At 40.7% G+C, this 18,480-nt stretch overlaps 1 protein-coding gene across 1 annotated transcript in view; it reads left to right on the top strand.

The window, feature by feature from the left end:
- LMNB1 (lamin B1) overlaps window positions 1-18,360 on the top strand; it is a 59,753-nt gene extending 41,393 nt beyond the window's left edge. The window contains exons 7-11 of the mRNA XM_017885374.1: window positions 1,838-2,063; window positions 3,677-3,781; window positions 6,843-6,962; window positions 13,692-13,799; window positions 17,567-18,360. Of these exons, the coding sequence (XP_017740863.1) occupies window positions 1,838-2,063; window positions 3,677-3,781; window positions 6,843-6,962; window positions 13,692-13,799; window positions 17,567-17,608 (601 nt within the window). The 3' untranslated portion in view covers window positions 17,609-18,360. The remainder of the gene's footprint in view (window positions 1-1,837; window positions 2,064-3,676; window positions 3,782-6,842; window positions 6,963-13,691; window positions 13,800-17,566) is intronic.
- The last annotated feature ends 120 nt before the right edge of the window (window positions 18,361-18,480 follow it).

Below are 18,480 nucleotides of genomic sequence, written 5' to 3'. Positions count from 1 at the left end.
TATTTATTTATTTTTTGAGACGGTGTCTCGCTCTGTCACCCAGGCTGGAGTGCAGTGGCCGGATCTAAGCTCACTGCAAGCTCCGCCTCCCGGGTTTACGCCATTCTCCTGCCTCAGCCTCCCTAGTAGCTGGGACTACAGGCGCCCGCCACCTCGCCCGGCTAGTTTTTTGTATTTTTTTAGTAGAGACGGGGTTTCACCGTGTTAGCCAGGATGGTCTCGATCTCCTGACCTCATGATCCGCCCATCTCGGCCTCCCAAAGTGCTGGGATTACAGGCTTGAGCCACCGCGCCCGGCCTATTATTATTACTTTAAATGCTGAACTGCGTCAGGATGGATTTCCTTTGAGATTTTCAGTGTTTTGGTGATTTAATGTATTGTAAAATATCAAATTGGCTGAAAGAGACTTTACATTTTATTTATTTATTTATTTATTTATTTATTTTTGAGACACAGTCTTACCCTGTCGCCCAGGCTAGAGTGCAGTGGTGTGATTTCGCTTCACTGCAACCGCCATCTCCTGGATTCAAGTGATTTTCCTACCTCAGCCTCCTGAGTAACTGGGATTACAGACGTGTGTCACCACGCCCGGCTAATTTTGTTTTTAGTAGAGACGAGGTTTCACCATGTTGGCCAGGCTGGTCTCAAACTCCTGACTTCAAGTGATCCACCCACCTCAGCCTCCCAAAGTGCTAGGATTACAGGCATGAGCCACCTCGCCCGGCTGGCTTTATATATATTTTAAATCTGGTCTATGTATAAATCTTTTTGACGCCTGTTCTCAGAAAAGAGTTCCAAAAGGGCCAGGTGTGGTGACTCCTGCCAGCACTTTGGGAGGCCAAGGCAGGTGGATCACCTGAGGTCAGGAATTCAAGACCAGCCTGGTCAACATGGTGAAACTCTGTCTCTTCTAAAAATACAAAAATTAGCTGGGCATGGTGGTGGGCTCCTGTAATTCCAGCTACTTGGGAAGCTGAGACAGAATTGCTTGAACCCGGGAGGTGGAGGTTGCAGTGAGCCAAGATTGTGCCATTGCACTCCAGCTTGGGTGACAAGAGTGAAACTCTGTCTCAAAGAAAGAAAAAAAAAAAGTTCCAAAAGGAAAGTGGCTGATTTAGGATAAAAAGCCAGATAATTTTAATATATATCCATTGTGATAATAAGAAAATACAGGTATGAAAAGAGAAAAACGTACACCAACTATAACAGTGGCTGTGGTGGGTGGCGGTAGATCAGATGACTTTCTACCCATTTACCAGACTTCTTGCATTATGGTTATATTACTTCCGTCCCTAGAGAAAACATTCAGATTGTTATTTTTTAAAAAAATAAATAACAATAAATAAACAAAATAAATGTAAGCTTATGAAGAAGCTTACATTAGTTAAGGTAAACTTTGGCTTTAGCTAACAGATTGTAAGTAATATTTTGCTTTAGAAATGCATGGGTGGGATATTATTATTATTATTATTATTATTATTTTGAGACAGGTTTTCACTCTGTCACCCAGACTGGAGTGCAGTGGTGTGATCTCGGCTCATTGCAACCTCTGCCTCTGGGGTTCAAGCCATTCTCCTGCCTCAGCCTCCCGAGTAGCTAGTATTACAGGTGCCTGCCACCATGCCTGGCTAATTTTTGTATTTTTAGTAGAGATGGGGTTTCAGCATGTTGGTCAGGCTGATTTTGAACTCCTGACCTTAAGCAATCCAGCCGCCTTGGCCTCCCAAAGTGCTGTGGGATTACAGGCATGAACCTTTGTGCCCAGCCCTTGTTTTTTTTTAAGGCAAGAAGAGCATATGTGTTTTAAAAATGAATTGTTTTATTTTTCCCATATAGGTTGAAGCTGTCTCCAAGCCCGTCTTCCCGTGTGACAGTGTCCCGAGCATCCTCAAGTCGCAGTGTACGTACAACTAGAGGAAAGCGGAAGAGGGTTGATGTGGAAGAATCAGAGGCGAGTAGCAGTGTTAGCATCTCTCATTCCGCCTCAGCCACTGGGAATGTTTGCATTGAAGAAATTGATGTTGATGGGAAATTTATCCGCTTGAAGAACACTTCTGAACAGGTAATAAAATAGACCCTTTTTTTTCTAGCAAGGCTTTGCGGATTGCTAGGTTCTCTTGCAATTGTGATAGCTCCTTAGTTTTGTTTGGATTCATTTAAGTCTTCATGGAATAAGCGTTTATGTCCTTTTACTTAAATTCATAAAATAAAATAAAAATTGAAATAGGTGGAAGAGGTGGGTACCCTAGTAGTTTAAAGATTTGCTTCATTAACCCTTCTTTAGAGGGTCAGGGCTTTTTTGAAAAGCATGTTCCTTATATCACAGTGGTTCTGAGGATGAATTATTATTATTCTCTGCCCTAGCCAGATTTGTGAAGAAGTTGGAGCAACTGGATGAAAATGGTGGATATTCTTTCAGTTATTAACTTAATAAAAAGCTTACTGAAAGAAGGAGATAAGAGCCTGGACTCAGATATTAAGGGAGTATTTTTCCCTGCAAATAAATAAATGAACAAATGCTAATACTTAATATGAAAAATAGCGTGAAGCCTTATTCCGAAATATGTTTAAAAGTAAACATGAAGTATTCATGGCAGAGATTTCTGAAATTTAGGGCTGGGGCTTTCGGGAGCTCACTAGTGTAGGCCTTCCCTAGCTCTGCATCAGGGAGCTGGAGGCCACGATGGATTATGAGGTGATATTAGAGGAAGGCATGGTCTGGGAGCTTGCAGGCGGCAGTGGGATGGACGTCACTTGAAACATACGTTCAGGACCTGCTAAAAATAGTTTTGAAAATTAGTCTCATCACAGTTATTAAAACTATCTTGCACGTGGATGAATACATAATTTGGATGAGTGAAGTAGCACTAACAAGCACTAACAGTTTTGATGCTAAAGAGAATAACCTCTAAGGTCTCTTTGTAGCCTTTTTTTGGGTTTGTTTGTTTTTTTGAGTCTCGCTCTGTTGCCCAGATCGGAGTGCAGTGGCATGATCTTGGCTTCTCCATCTCTCGGGTTCAAGTGATTCTCCTGTCTCAGCCTCCTGAGTAGCTGGGATTACAGGTGCACGCAAGCACGCCTGCTAAATTTTTGTATTTTCACACAGGATTTCATCCTGACCTCAGGTGATCCACCTGCTTCGGCCTTCTAAAGTGCTGGGATTACAGGCATGAACCACCACGCCCAGGCCCATTGACCCTTTTTTTGAGCCCCGTATGCTTTCATGTATGAGAGTTGAATGTGGGCAGAAGTGGGACCGATGCAAAAGGAAAATGACAGATTTTCTTCTGTCTCTAAGCTTATGTGTCTATTTTAAAAGCTGAAGTAATCCAATACTCGATGTTTACAATTGTGATTATGACAGCTAGATAGTATTGTAAATTTGAAAGACGCACCTTATCTAGCAGTGAATTTGACGATTTAATTTGGTTCATACCCTTTTTTTCCAGTTCTGTCCTCTTTAAAGTTAAGTACCTTACTAATTAACTCGTTGTTGAAGTTACTGTTTGACAAAATGACAAAATCATGTTTTCTTTTTATAGTAGGAAAACCTGAAACGTGGGAAGATGACCATAAAGTGGTCTTAGTTTAACTGCCTGTATGGATTAATTTATTTGATTATTCCACAATTTTCTGTATCTTTGAAGTAACACCCTCCCTCCTTTCTGTGTGTAGGATCAACCAATGGGAGGCTGGGAGATGATCAGAAAAATTGGAGACACATCAGTCAGTTACAAATATACCTCAAGATACGTGCTGAAGGCAGGCCAGACTGTTACAGTAAGTGAATCTAGTCATCATTTAATTTAACTTCATTGTGTTAACTAACAAAGTAACTCAAAAAGTTCTTTGGCTAAAAGAGAAACATTTTAGAAATGGCCATTAAAGCACTTTTTATATTATTAGGTCATTACAAGTGCTATAAAAGATTTTAAAATTCTGTCTTATTGAGAGTAGTGAAGAATTGACCTTTGAATTATTTTTATCTTGTCTATTCCAGTAGATATAAAAGCTATCTCTTGACTGATAGTTGTAGCCCAGTGTCATTCAGGAGACACTGCTTGGCATAAAGAACTGTTAAGAATTTAGCATTAACGTATGTCTATAACAGCAATCTCCAGCCTTGGGTGAGCTTCAAAATCATCTGGGTAGTATTTTGGTGTTCAGGCCCTACTTCACCCTTAGCTATCTTTGGGGTTGGGGTAGGAACGTAGGTTTTGAATAAAAGTCCTTAGATTATAGGCACCCTTGTAAATTATCACTAAGTGGCATTCTGAGTCTTGATTTCTAATTGGTGTGTTCTGAAATACTGCATCTTTAATAGTTACTGAAATGTTACTAGCTTACTTTTTAGAGAAGTATGTTTCATTGAGTAAATAAAAGATTCTTTTGCTTTTACTTAGTAGATAGATTTAGCTAATGATAAAATATGTTGACTTTGATATAGATTTCAAAGAAGTCACTCTTTTCATCCTAAAAGAATGTAGAGGTGACTCTTTCCTTTTCTATATTCTTCTTTAAAAAATATTAAACCTGTGTTTTAAATGTGTTTAAAATTTTATGTTGATACATACCTTACTATTGACGATCAAAAGCTCAGACTTCTCTTTCAAAAGGTATATTCAGAGAGCATGATGCCACTTTGTGAAAATATCAGATGCTAATTTGGTAATAATAGGTAAAAATGGGACTATCCTAACTACAATATTCTTTGATCTCTTTAGTAATCACTATAGTGAGAGAAAATTGCTCAGTCCTATTATATGTCTTACGGAAGTTGTATACTGTGGTAAAAAGAATCTTGACATTTTAGTTCAGAGGATTCAGAATTGAGTGTGCTCTCTATCTCAAAAGTAATATGGAAGCCTTATGCCAATCATCTACTTTTTCTACTGGGTATACTACCTCAGGGACTAAATACATGGATTCTAGAGGTCTAGTGGAGAACTCAATTATCATATAAAATAATGTGATACTTTTTTTCTTCAGTAACTGGCATTAAATGTGATAAGCAGCTCTTTGGAACATGGTAGTGCTAAGTGGTCTTTCTGTAAAATTGCAGAGGCAAAAGCAAAGATCAGTTTAAAACTCTAGAATAGAAATATGAGAACCACATGTGTAATTTTAAATTTTCTTATAGCCACATTATAATAAAGACATGAATTTTAGAACTATATTTTATTAAACCCAATATATCCAAAATATTGCTTTAACATGTAATCAGTCTAAAAAGTCAGATACTTTTACGTTCTTTTTTTTTAAAATTTAGCTAAGTCTTCAAAATCTTCTGTGTATTTTACCCTTACAACACATTAATTCCAGGCTAGCCACATTTTAAGTGCTAACAGGCCACATTTTGCTGCCGTATTAAATGACATGGCTATAGGACATATTAGTTTTAGGTTAAATTAGCCAGCAAGGATATTGACATTTTATGATGATGATTATTAGCATAAACCAACTATGTGATTACATATATGCTAGTGAGAAATAATGCTTACAGTTAGGAAAACACTAACATTCCACATCATCTAAATGTTGGACCAGATTCAGTTCTTTTTTTCAGTTTCATCCCAGTTAATACCTTGTGCCCCTTTCCATTTGTAATGCTGATGAAAGGTCTGGATTCTTCAGGTGAACATCTAAGAAGTAAGGGCTCTCTCCTAATCAGTAATTCATAGATTTTTCTCCTTGTCCCCCCCCCCCCACCCTTTCTTTTTTTTGAATAGAGACCAGGGTTTTCACCATGGTTGCCCAAGGCTGGTTTTAAACTTCCTTTGTTCTAGTGATGATCTGCCTGCCTCGGCCTCCCAAAGTGTTGGGATTACAGGCTGGAGCCACTACACCCGGCCCCCATTGAAGTATACTTGTGTTTGCCATCTTCAGCTTTCCTTTTGCAGTCAAAGTCTTTTATGTTATATAACAATGTATGAATTACAAACTTTTCTGTTTCTATTTGTTTTTAAATGATCTTTCTAAAAGATCAGGGCTAGTAGTATCCCTGTAGCTAGAGGCATTGAGCTTCCTAGAGGTGTAGTGGTTTGTCCGTAATTCAAACCTAGGCTTTCTGACTGCCAGGTGTTCTTTACTGTATCCATTCTTTTTTGCCAGTAGATATATAGAAAGAATTTTCATGCTCACGAGAAGGAGAATGTAATTTCTTTGTTTGGCCTATTTCAACAGCAATTATATTTTCCCTTGAACAGCGAGTGATTTATCCATTTCCAGCATTCTTTTTGGAGTGCAGTCTCAGATACTCTAGAGTATTGTGACACTGTCTCTGTTTGGAGATGTACCAGTTTCCATAAGATTATTCTAGATAGGCTGTTTGCTGCAGAAGGTCTCTATTTCTTGCTGTAGGCAGCCAGAGAACATTATTAGAAGGAGTCACAGAAGGCTGTCTAACATGGAAGGATGGCCCATAAAACCCACAGAGTAATAGAATGCTGAGGCTGCCAGTCACTGAGTTAGCCAGCCACTGAGTGTGGGTTATCACTTGCTCTTTTCAATAATTCCACCTGTTACAGGTGCCATTTCTGCCGTGTTTTATGGATGACTAAAGGAAGGTAACTTGCTCAGGATCAGCTGGTGTGTAAAGGAACTAGGATGTGAATGTAGGCAGTTTTACTTCAGGGCCTTATGTATCATCCTTTTATCAGATGGGGAAGCTGAGGCCTGAGAAGCTCTGTGAGTTCTGGCCACATAGCTATGTATAGCACTCTGTAGCTGGGGCATAGTTCTCAGACTTTTAGAATCAAGTGTTTGAGTCTCGTCGCATTGCTGTCATTGGCATGTGGGAGAGCTGGGTTCTGGGTATACTGATATCCTTTGTTTTTTACAGATTTGGGCTGCAAACGCTGGTGTCACAGCCAGCCCCCCAACTGACCTCATCTGGAAGAACCAGAACTCGTGGGGCACTGGCGAGGATGTGAAGGTTATACTGAAAAATTCTCAGGGAGAGGTATGACCAGTTTATCAGGACCACCACAATGTTAATTTCACTTGAAAGTTCACTGTGCAAGTATAATCAAGATCAGATTGAAACGAGCAGTAACTGATTGCATAAACAGACCAAAGCTGCTAAGTAAATTGAACTGAAGCTGTGTTTAAATTTTAGGAATAAATAGGAGTGTATTATAGAGTACGGATTATTAGCACAAGCTCCAGAATAGATTGTCTATGTCCAGTTTCTGTTTTCACTGCACATTAGCTTTCTGACTTTGGGCAAGTTACTTCACCTCTCTTAGATTTCTCATTTAAAAGTGGATATTAATGACACAATATCAATGAGCTATAATAAGAATGAGACAGTACTTGGGAAATGCTTGGAATAGTGTCTGGCATAGTACATTTATCTAGTAAATGCTTACATTATTAACCTTGTTACTAGCTCTCAGAATGTTCATGAAACTGTGAGTTTGAAGACTGTGGAACGTACATCTGCTTGGAGTGTGTGTTTTCAGTGTGTCAGTCTTAGAATCCTTGTCAAAGTACCTTACCTTCCCCACTGCCATGTAAAGACACTGCATATACCCCTACCAATAGTAGTCTAAAGCAGCTAAAGTGTGCTTTGAAGCCAGTAAAACATGGCTTCCTCCTTGTCTTTCCCTAGCGAATCACCTTATCCAGGTGCTGTACAAAGCGTCACTGAGCCTCTGTTTAGAATTGGTTGCGATTGCCATAAACAAGTTAATGGAGCTCGTGTTGTGAGTTCAGGATGGTTTGTACTTCTCATTTTCCTTTTAGTTGTAATACTGCTTTTTCATCTTACGTACCGTGAGAGCTGTAAGTTGCCTTGCAAGGGAGCCATTGGTCATAACCTTGTTCTGACATGCTTACTGGTTCTGACTTTTTCACCCAGTTTCCAGGCTGGTAGGCTCTGCTGTTTTGTACCTTACAACCTGACTGGGTATGCATTTCAGTCTGAGTGGTGCTGAAAGGAGATATGTAGTGGGAATGTTAGGCTGGCAAACTTGGTAGGGAAGCCAACCGTATTTACAAGTGCAGAGTTATTCATTTATTTGGAAAATCCTGAGTATCTGCTATATGCCAGCCACTTCGTGTTAGGAATAAGCAGGAAAAAAGCCATACGTGGTTTCTGGCATCATGGAGCCCCTATTCTAAAGAGAGTAAGGCAGCCAGGGAATAAGATAAAGTGACTTTCTGATAAATGTAACAAAGATAAACTGTGGTATCAGGCCTGGTACGGTGGCTCATGCCTGTAGTCCCAGCACTTTGGGAGGCTGAAGGTTGGTGGATCACCTGAGGTCAGCAGTTAGAGACCAACCTGGCCAACTTGGTGAAACCCCATCTCTACTAAAAACACAAGAATTAGCCGGGCATGGTGGAGCGCGCCTATAGTCCAGGCTACTCAGGAGGCTGAGGCAGGAGAATTGCTTAAACCCAGGAGGCTCAGGTTGTGACGAGCTGAGATTGCGCCACTGCACTCCAGCCTGGGCGACAGAGCAAGACTGTCTCAAATAAATAAAGTAAATTACAGGACTTGCTGAATAAAGTTCGTCAGAAGAGGGTCCAGAATTGAGCCCTAGAAAATATTGACATTAGGAATAAGAGCAAAGGAGGTAGTAGATGAAGCCAGTGAAGTCAGAGGAAAATGGTGTGTGATGTCAGGAAAACCAAGGGAGGAAAGTGTCTGCGAAAGATGGAGTGGTCAGTGGGTCGAATCACAGCGTCCCCGTAGGGGTTTTTTGTCTGCTCCCGGAGTGCACGGGCGGGCCTCTCACCTGCGTGGTGCTCGTCACATTGTTCTCGCTCACTAGAGGAAGCACGCTGAGGGCAAGGGCCTGTTCTGGTACTTCCTGGCATCATGCCTGGCACATAGCAGGAATTCAGGAAGCATTTACTGGATGCAGTTTTTAAAAAAATTCAGACTTGGACCGTGACTTACGTTCCGAGAAATAAAGCAATAGCAGCATTCATTATAGGAGTCTGAGGTGCCTGCATAAAAAGTTCTGTTCATGGCTATCTTCCCGTCCATCCCTTACTGTAAACATGTCTCTTGCAAAACATTGTTAAGAGTAGTGATTTGCTCAGATAAGACTGAAAAACACTGGTACAAGGGGTACATGGCAGATTAAATGAACTTTCGTGACCCATGGAATCTAGTCATTCTTTCTTTCTTTCTTTTTTTTTCCTGTGTGAGAATGTGTTCCAAGTTAGAGACAATGTTATAGGAGGGTATTTGGAATGGAGCAGTAGGATTAAATGCCCCCCAAAAATAGATACAGTGACATGAACCAAGTAGCAGATACTATGACATGAGATGCATCTTCAGACAGTATTGCTAGCATTACTGATGACATATTAGTAAAGCTAACTGAAGCTTAGCTCCACTTCATAACTCAAGCATTGAATATTAGATTATTTGATTGGTTGCTTGGTCCATTCTTTTTTTTTTTTGAGAAGGAGTCTCACTCTGTTGCCCAGGCTGGAGTGCGCTGGCGCAATATCGACTCACTGCAACCTCCGCTTCCCAGGTTCGAGTGATTCTCCTGCCTCAGCCTCCTGAGTAGCTGGGACTACAGGCATGCACCACCACGCCTGGCTAATTTTTGTATTTTTAGTAGAGACGGGGTTTCACCATCTTGGTCAGGACGGTCTCAATCTCTTGACTTTGTGATCTACCTGCCTTGGCCTCCCAAAGTGCTGGGATTACAGGCGTGAGCCACTGTGCCCGGCCAAGGTTGGTCCATTCTTTTAACAAACTTCTCCCTTTGGCTTGCGAGGCTCTGTTTTAAGTGAGTTCTGTCAGAATTGAGGAGAGAAAGTATTATGAATACAGGTCTTATTTCATTAGACATTATTCATTTAATTCAGTAAGACCATATTTGTCAGTAGGGACCAGACCACATTAGCAACAATCTATAAACAGTCCCTGCCATAAAGACTAGTTTGCAGTATTTGCAGTAAGATTGTTGGGAACTGGCTTAGTCAGTTTTGTTTTTTATGTATTTTTTCCTCTTGCTGGGGCATTGGAAATATCAGAAAACCCAATTAAACTGGCTTAGAAATAATGGGAATTTTGGGGGCTCACGTAATAAAAAATTTAAATAGTGGACCTGATCCAGTGGCTCACAGCGTGTCCCCGGGGATCTGTCTGTTCTCTCTCTTCTGGTTGCCTGCCCTGGGGACGCAGGATAGCTGCCGGCTGCTCCCAGAGGTACGTCTTTTCTATTTGCTTTTTGTGGGAAGGTGCTCTTTCAAAAAAATGGTCTTTATGGTGGAGTTTACAGATTGTTGCTAATGTGGTCCGGTACTACTGACAGATAAACATGGTCTTACCCAATTAAATGAATCCATACCAAAAGTGACTGTCTAATGAAGTAAGACCTGTATTCATACCACTTTCTCTCCTCGTTCCTGACAGAACTCTCTCAGAACAGCCTAGCAAGCAGAAGGCAGTAGAAGTTTGTTAAAAGAATGGGAAATCCAGCCCACCAAATAATCTAATATTGAGTGTTTGGATTATGGAGGGAAGCTAAACTTCATCTCCTGTGAGGCACCCATCCTGGGCTTCACTCACACTGGACTAGGGTGGGTCATGTGCCCGCCTCTAAACCAGTTTCTGGAGTTGGGAGGGTGGAATTAGAGCTGAAGCCTTCTTCCTCCCCTCTACAGCCACATCGCACTGGGCTGCTTGTAACACATGTGTGCTCCATGGGGGGTGTGCACCCAGGTAAACCGAGGGGCTCTTACCCAGGAGGGAAGGGGCACTGGGTGGTTAAAAACAGCAAATGTTACCTTGGCAAAAAAAAGAAAAGATGTTTTTTATGAGAGAAATAAAAAATTAAGCAGTCCTTCCAAACTTTCCAGAATATAGATATGATGGAAACTTTTGTATATGCAAATGATTGCTTATATATGTAGGGATATAATATATAAAATATAAAAATCATCTTTCATCCACATAAGATCGCCCTGATTTGTAGCATTTGCTGATTTCTGTGGTGTAAATACTCCTACCGTGGCTGACGCCTGGCTTCCAGCATTATATGACTGAGCACAGAGCTGTGCAGGGATGAGTAGCATCAGCAGGTGCAGCCGGCTCCGGGCACCACTGCACAGATCAGTGCACCTTCAGGTGCCCAAGGCTCTGAGCAGGGGCAGACCAATGCTACATTTTATAGAGAGAGTAAAGCCTGTCATGTAAGACCATTTATGTGGACTTCTCAGGACACGTGGGGTAAACACAGTTATTTAGTAGCATCTTGACTAATAACAGTTTCCTTGGTCTAAACCTCCCAATAGCTTTTTGGTTCTAAATTATTATTATTTTTCCACCTAGATTTTTAGACATTAGCTCACGCATTTTTTATACAGCCTTTCTGTATTAGATTAGTTGGTTTTTGCATGTTTTCAAATGAAAAGTGCTTAACAGCAGAGTTACACTTAAAGTAGTTATGTTAAGGTAATTCATAATAATGAAGATGGACAAATTGCTGTTTTTTGAGCTTTTCACTGAGGCTAATAGTCTTAAGTTACATCATGAGCCTTAAGAGCCAGTGTTTGCATATGGGATGTATACCACGATCTTTTAGAAGCTGGAATGTGGTAATTTTGTTATAGAAGATTTTATTTGACTCGTTCCTCATTTTAAGATGAGTTGAGAAAAGCTGGGTACTCTCAAAGTTTTTTAATAATTTATTTTCTGCTTTATATGCTGCTATCTCCTAGTTGATATCTTGAATGGTGGTTGATATAGGGAATCACATTTTTTTTTTATTACTAATTTGGTTAAAACACTGATATTTTTGAAATGGCTATTTCTGTTTGTAAAGATAGACCAGTTTCACAGAATTGAACTTACTGGCTAATTGAGAGACTCAGAATGGTCCATCTTCCTTGGTCCTGCAAGAGTAATAAAAAATCCACAAAATACTACTCTGCCACCTTACTTTATTTACAAAACACATTCTTGGGCATATTTCAAATCGAAGTCTCATTTCTGTGACACTGGGTTTTGGTTTTCTTTCTCTGCCATTGTAAACTAGCTGGTCTGTGTTAGATAAGCTTTTACTGAAGTAATAGTTTGTCTTCCCCTGTAGCATTCTCTTTCTTGAGTGACCTTAGGACAGGGTACAGAATGAAATTATACGCTCTGCAGCACTCATGAGGACACATTCATTTACTTGCTGCGAGATCATCAGGTTAGCCTTGTACTTAAGCAAAAACGCTGCTGCATTTGTGCCAGGTCAGCATTTTCCACAGGAAAGTAATCTGTATTTGACCTTTTTAGTTACTTTCTGCCATACCTTTAGTGAATGACAGGAGACCTATTTCTGTACAGAATACATTGGAACCTCACTAGTCCGTTATTGGTAAATAGTGTACAGTGTTCATCTGTCTTGATTTTGTTTCATTCAAGAGGTATCAGTTGCTGAAAGGAATGAAAGGAGCTTGTCCTTTCTTCTCACTCATCAGGTGGTCCTGTTGCTGATGGCCCCTGAGATCACAGTTGGCTTCCAGCTTCTCTTAGTTGACATCCTGAATGGTGGTTGATCTAAGGAATCACATTTCTTTTTATTACTAATTTGGTTAAAACACTAATATTTGTGAAATGGCTATTTCTGTTTGTAAAGATAGACCAATGTCACAGAATTGAAGTTAGTGGCTAATTGAGAGACTCAGAATGGTCCATCTTCCTTGGTTAGCATTTATTTAGCACCTTCTCTTTGCCAGGATCTAAAATCTTTAAGCTGAATTAATGTTGAGTTGTAGAAAGAATTTAGTATGTCAAATAATTTATAGAATTCTTAGTAACAGAATAGGATACAAAGCAGTGGAAACTTCTCAGCAGGTATTTCAAATTGGATGGCACTTCCTCCCCTGTAGGAAATATGGAAGGTATAAGAACTGCTACTAGTTACGCAGAAATTTCAGTTCAGTAACCAAAAGTTACTGATATACTGCTCCCCCGACCCCACCCCTTTAAAAATAATAAACAGGGGCCGAGTGTGGAGGCTCATGCCTGTAATCCCAGCACTTTGGGAGGCTGAGGTGGGTGGATCACTTGAGGCCAGGAGTTCAAGACCAGCCTGGCCAACGTGGCAAAACCCCATCTCTACTAAAAATACGTAAAAATTAGCTGCACGTGGTGGTGGATGCCTGTAATCTCAGCCACTGGGGTGGCTGAGGCATGAGAATCACTTGAACCTGGGAAGTGAAGGTTTCAGTGAGCCGAGGTCATGCCATTGCACTCCAGCCTGGGTGACAGAGTGACTCTGTCTCCAAAAAAAGGGATGAATAATAGTAATAATAATAAACAGAAATGCTGTCTCTTTTTGTTTTCTTTTTTGAGACAGTCTTGCTGCAATGCCCAGGCTGGAGTGCAGTGGCGTGATCTCAGCTCACTGCAATCTCTGCCTCCTGGATTCAAGCCATTCTTCTGCTTCAGCCTCCTGAGTAGCTGGGATTACAGGCATGTGCCATCATGCCCGGTTAATTTTTATATTTTTACTAGAGACAGGGTTTCACCATGTTGGCCAGGCTGGTCTGGAACTCCTGACCTCGGGTGATCTGCCCGCCTTGGCCTCCCAAAGTGCTGGGATTACAGGTGTGAGCCACTGCGCCTGGCAAGAAATGCTGTCTCTTAAGCAAAGGTCCCTCTCCCCACACGTGGTGATTCTACGTGTGTTTTTTTAACTTAAAATTAAACTACTATTGTTTTTAGGAGGTTGCTCAAAGAAGTACAGTCTTTAAAACAACCATACCTGAAGAAGAGGAGGAAGAGGAAGAAGCAGCTGGAGTGGTTGTTGAGGAAGAACTTTTCCACCAGCAGGTATTACTTTATTTATTTAATATATTTATTTTAAATTTTATTAACAGAATTACATGAAGACCAAGAGTGTGGTTGGGTTTTTCCCCTATCAGTTGATGAACCAGAGCAGTTATCTACCAAGTGGGGTTTGTATTACCCAAAGTGATATTTAAGGTGATACTTTAGGGTACTGGAAGAATATGTTGACACTTTTATTTTTATTTTTTCTCATACTACCAAATTTCGGTTTTGTCTTTTGTTTTCTAATGTGCATTATGTGTTATAGTAAAACATGTCTATGGATTGGATGTTTTGCCCCCAAACTTGTTTACTCTGTGGGGTTCTATGATTAAAAAGTTCAGATCACTAATTTAGAGCAAGCATCTGCATATAAACTTTAAAAAAACAAAGTAATATTCAACTTCAGTGTAAAACACAATTCTTGCTCTATTAAGTTCCTAATCATTATCTAATTGCAAGATAGATTTTAGCTGATGGTTGGGCTTTTGAGAGCCCTTGAAATAAAGAAACTCCAAACTTGGTTTTAATTATAATTAAATTGGAATTATTAATAACTAATGAGGCTTCAGTTTATATTCTCAAGCTGTTTGAGTCTGATCATTAATCAAAATGTCTACCCTTATTCCTGATAAGACTTTGTCTCCATGGCTCCAGATTTTTAGTCTTAAGTCTGCTTTGCTTCATTAGCCTTACTCCTGATCTAAATAAACACTGTCTCATGCATTTAATCCCCAGGGCTGAGAACCACTTGAGGTGGGTTGCATGAAGTAGCATGAATTTTTTTTTTTTTTTGAGACGGAGTCTTGCTCTGTCACCCAAGCTGGAGTGCAGTGGCCGGATCTCAGCTCACTGCAAGCTGCGCCTCCCGGGTTTACGCCATTCTCCCGCCTCAGCCTCCCGAGTAGCTGGAACTACAGGCGCCCGCCACCTCGCCGGGCTAGCTTTTGTATTTTTTAGTAGAGATGGGGTTTCACCGTGTTAGCCAGGATGGTCTCGATCTCCTGACCTCGTGATCCGCCCATCTCGGCCTCCCAAAGTGCTGGGATTACAGGCTTGAGCCACCGTGCCCGGCAGTAGCATGAATTTTTTACGTTGATACCTTCTCATATGTTTAGGAGGAATATTTTAAAACATATGCATTGCACTTAGCTTACAAGAAACAAGCACAAGTTCCATTTTCTGTGCTTAAATAGGAAACATCATAATTACTAGAAGTAAAATAATTATGTAAGAGAGAACTCCCAGCGCCAGACAAGTGGCTCAGCATGAGTTATAGCATGTCAGATGCTAGAGGAGGTACTCCAGGCCAGCAGAGTAGTTGAGAAGAACTCTGGGAGGTGATGCTTGTCCACTGATTTGAAGGATGGGTAATTATTTGAGTATTGGAGAGAAGGCAGATGATGGTGTTGTGAGGATGTTGGAATTATCTGTCGCTTCACTAACAGACCACTCTAAAGCTTAGTGGCTTAAAACAGTTGATTTCTTACTTCCCATAATTCTGTGGTTTGACTGGGCTCAGCTGGGCAGTGTTTCTGTTCCACATGCTGCGCACTGAACTCAATCAAGCAGGGTGCGTTCAGCTCAGAGGCTGACCTGGGCTGGAATATCTTTTAGGTCTCTTTCTGTGTGGATTTCTGCGATTTAAGAGTTCAGCCAAAGCTTCTTTACAGCATGGCAATTGTCTAACAGAGTAAGTGGAGAGTACCAGCTTTCTTTTTTTTTTTTTGAGACAGAGTCTTGCTCTGTTGCCAGGCTGGAGTGCAGTGGCACAATCTCAGCTCACTGCAACCTCCGCCTCCCAGGTTCTAGAGATACCCCTGCCTCAGTCTCCCAAGTTGCTGGGATTACAAGCATGTGCCACCACGCCTGGCTAATTGTTTATATTTTAGTAGCGATGGGGTTTCACCATGTTGGCCATGACAGTCTCGATCTCAAGAGAGTACTGCGTTTCTTAAAGCTTGGGCCTTTGTCCCCTTCTACAACATTCTCTTAGTCAAAGTTACGAGGCCAGTCCAGATTCAAAGTGGGGGTAAATAGTCTCCCCCTGTTGGTGGGAGGAATGGCAAAGAATTCATGGTGATCTTTAACTCACCACAGAGGATGTGTAAAGACTTAACGCGGCCGGGTGGTGGCTCAATGCCTGTAATCCCAGCACTTTGGGAGGCCGAGGCGGGCGGATCACGAGGTCAGGAGATTGAGACTATGGTGAAACCCCGTCTCTACTAAAAATACAAAAAGTTAACCGGGCACGGTGGCGGGTGCCTGTAGTCCCAGCTACTCCGGAGGCTGAGGCAGGAGAATGGCATGAACCTGGGAGGCGGAGCTTGCAGTGAGCCGAGATCGCGCCACTGCACTCCAGCCTGGGCTACAGAGCAAGACTCTACCTCCAAAAAAAAAAAGACTTAATGCACCAAGTATATCCTTTCATTCAGTTATTTTGTAGGGTTTTGTGAGAGATAAATGAAGTTGAAAGATTGGGATTAAACTGGCATAGTCTGAAATGCTTAGGGATGTAGCTTTTGTACGATTTGGAATAAAGGAGAATTTAAGACTGCATTTTAAAATACCACTGGCCAAGCTGAATCAGAGGGACTAACTCCGGAGGGGAGATTCCAGAGGCACTGAGGGAATATATAATGGAGGTTTATTAAGGCTTAGTGACTAAACTTGAGGGTGAGAGAAGAAAAAAAATAGATATATGAGGTTTTTAGTTTGTGTGATCACAGAAAATAATGATATCAAGGTTCATAAGAGGGAAGATGGAAGGGCAGAACAGGTGTTTGAACTTCATATTTGAGAATGAATTCAATCACGTTTTGAATTGATTAGAAGTATTTTGGTGACCTTCAAAAAACTAGTTTTAGTTCAATCAGTGGTGAGTCACAAGTCATATTGTGAGGTTGTACGAAATTAATGAGTGATAAAGAAATGGATAGAGGTGCCACGTTGACTTCACCTTGGAGAACAAATCCACGGCAGATGGCTTGGGGTGTGTAAGTTCAGGATCAAGCAAGCCGTAGTCTGCGATGCGAGATCCACTGATCTCCTGTTTCTTGAGTTATCAGAGGAAGTTATTGAACAGTGGTTTTCAAATTGAACTGCATATTAGAATTACTTTAAAATTATATATAGATAGCTACCCTTTCCCAGTAAAATGAGAAATTCTCATTTGATTGATCAAGGGACCTAGATCAGAATTTTTTGTTAAACTCCTCAGGATCTGAATGTGTAGCCAGAGTTGACAATTACTGTTCTGGAATTTGTTGGGGGGTGGGGGGTGGGTATTCTAGAAAAAAGTCCAAAAAGAAGATTAGAGGCCAGACACAGTGGCTCCTGCCTGTAATCCCAGCACTTTGGGAGGCCAAGGGCAGGTGGATCACTTGAGGCCAAGAGTTCAAGACCAATTTGGCTAACATGGTGAAACCTCGCCTCTACTAAAATTATAAAAATTAGCTGGGTGTGGTGGTGATGCACACCTGTAGTCCCAGCTGCTCGGGAGGCTGAGGTAGGAGAATCGCTTGAACCCAGGATGTGGAGGTTGCACTGAGCCAAGATTGCACCACTGCACTCCAGCCTGGGTAACAGAGTGAGACTGTGTCTCAAACAAACAAACAAACAAAAAGAAAAAAAGGTTAGAAAAGATGAGAGATGATAAAGGGCCCTTATTTGGTTTTGTAGCATCCCTGCAGTTAAAAGTTTTTGTCTTATTTTAAAATACTGTCATCTGTTTCTTTAGTATTAATTTTTCCTTCTGTTTTCCTCATCAGGGAACCCCAAGAACATCCAATAGAAGCTGTGCAATTATGTAAAATTCTCATCAACTGTCTTCCTCAAAATAAAGAAGTATGGTAATCCTTACCTGTATACAGTGCAGAGCCTTCTCAGAAGCACAGAATATTTTTATATTTCCTTTATGTGAATTTTTAAGCTGCAAATCTGATGGCCTTAATTTCCTTTTTGACACTGAAAGTTTTGTAAAAGAAATCATGTCCGTACAGTTTGTTGCAAGATGTGAATTATTGACACTGAACTTAATAACTGTGTACTGTTTGGAAGGGGTTCCTCACATTTTTTGACTTTTTTTGTACGTGTGTTTTTTCTTTTTTTTTTTAAGTTCTGATGAGGAGGGGAGGGTGAATAAACCACTGTGAGTCTCAGTGTAATTTGAAGATTGCTCCTTCTAGACCAGCAATCTGCTCTTCATTATTCTCTGCTATATATAAAACGGTGCTGTGAGGGAGGGGGATGCATTTTTCAATATACTGAACTTTTGTACCGAATTTTTTTGTAATAAGCAATCAAGGTTACAATTTTTTTTAAATAGAAATTTTGTAAGAAGGCAATATTAACCTAAGCACTCTGGATGATGGATTCTGCAAAACTTGGTTTTATGGTTACTTCTTCTCTTAGATTCTTAATTCATGAGGGGGGTGGGGGAGGGAGGTGGAGGGAGGGAAGGGTTTCTCTATTAAAATGCATCCATTGTGTTTTTTAAGATAGTGTAACTTGCTTAAATTTCTTATGTGACATTAACAAATAAAAAAAGCTCTTTTAATATTGATGTACTGTCCTTTTTAACCCTTTAAAAACAGATTTTGAGGGGAGAAAAGTATTGTTTCAGTTTTGCTTTTGATAAAAATATAATTTGACTTGTTTGAACTGGATTTTTCTTTAAGTCTTT

The sequence above is a fragment of the Rhinopithecus bieti genome, unplaced genomic scaffold (genome assembly GCF_001698545.2).
Source record: "Rhinopithecus bieti isolate Rb0 unplaced genomic scaffold, ASM169854v2 scaffold_14215, whole genome shotgun sequence".
Taxonomy (NCBI): domain Eukaryota; kingdom Metazoa; phylum Chordata; class Mammalia; order Primates; family Cercopithecidae; genus Rhinopithecus; species Rhinopithecus bieti.
The sequence above is the reverse complement of the archived record's forward strand: the minus strand, read 5'-3'. Positions and strand labels throughout refer to the sequence as shown.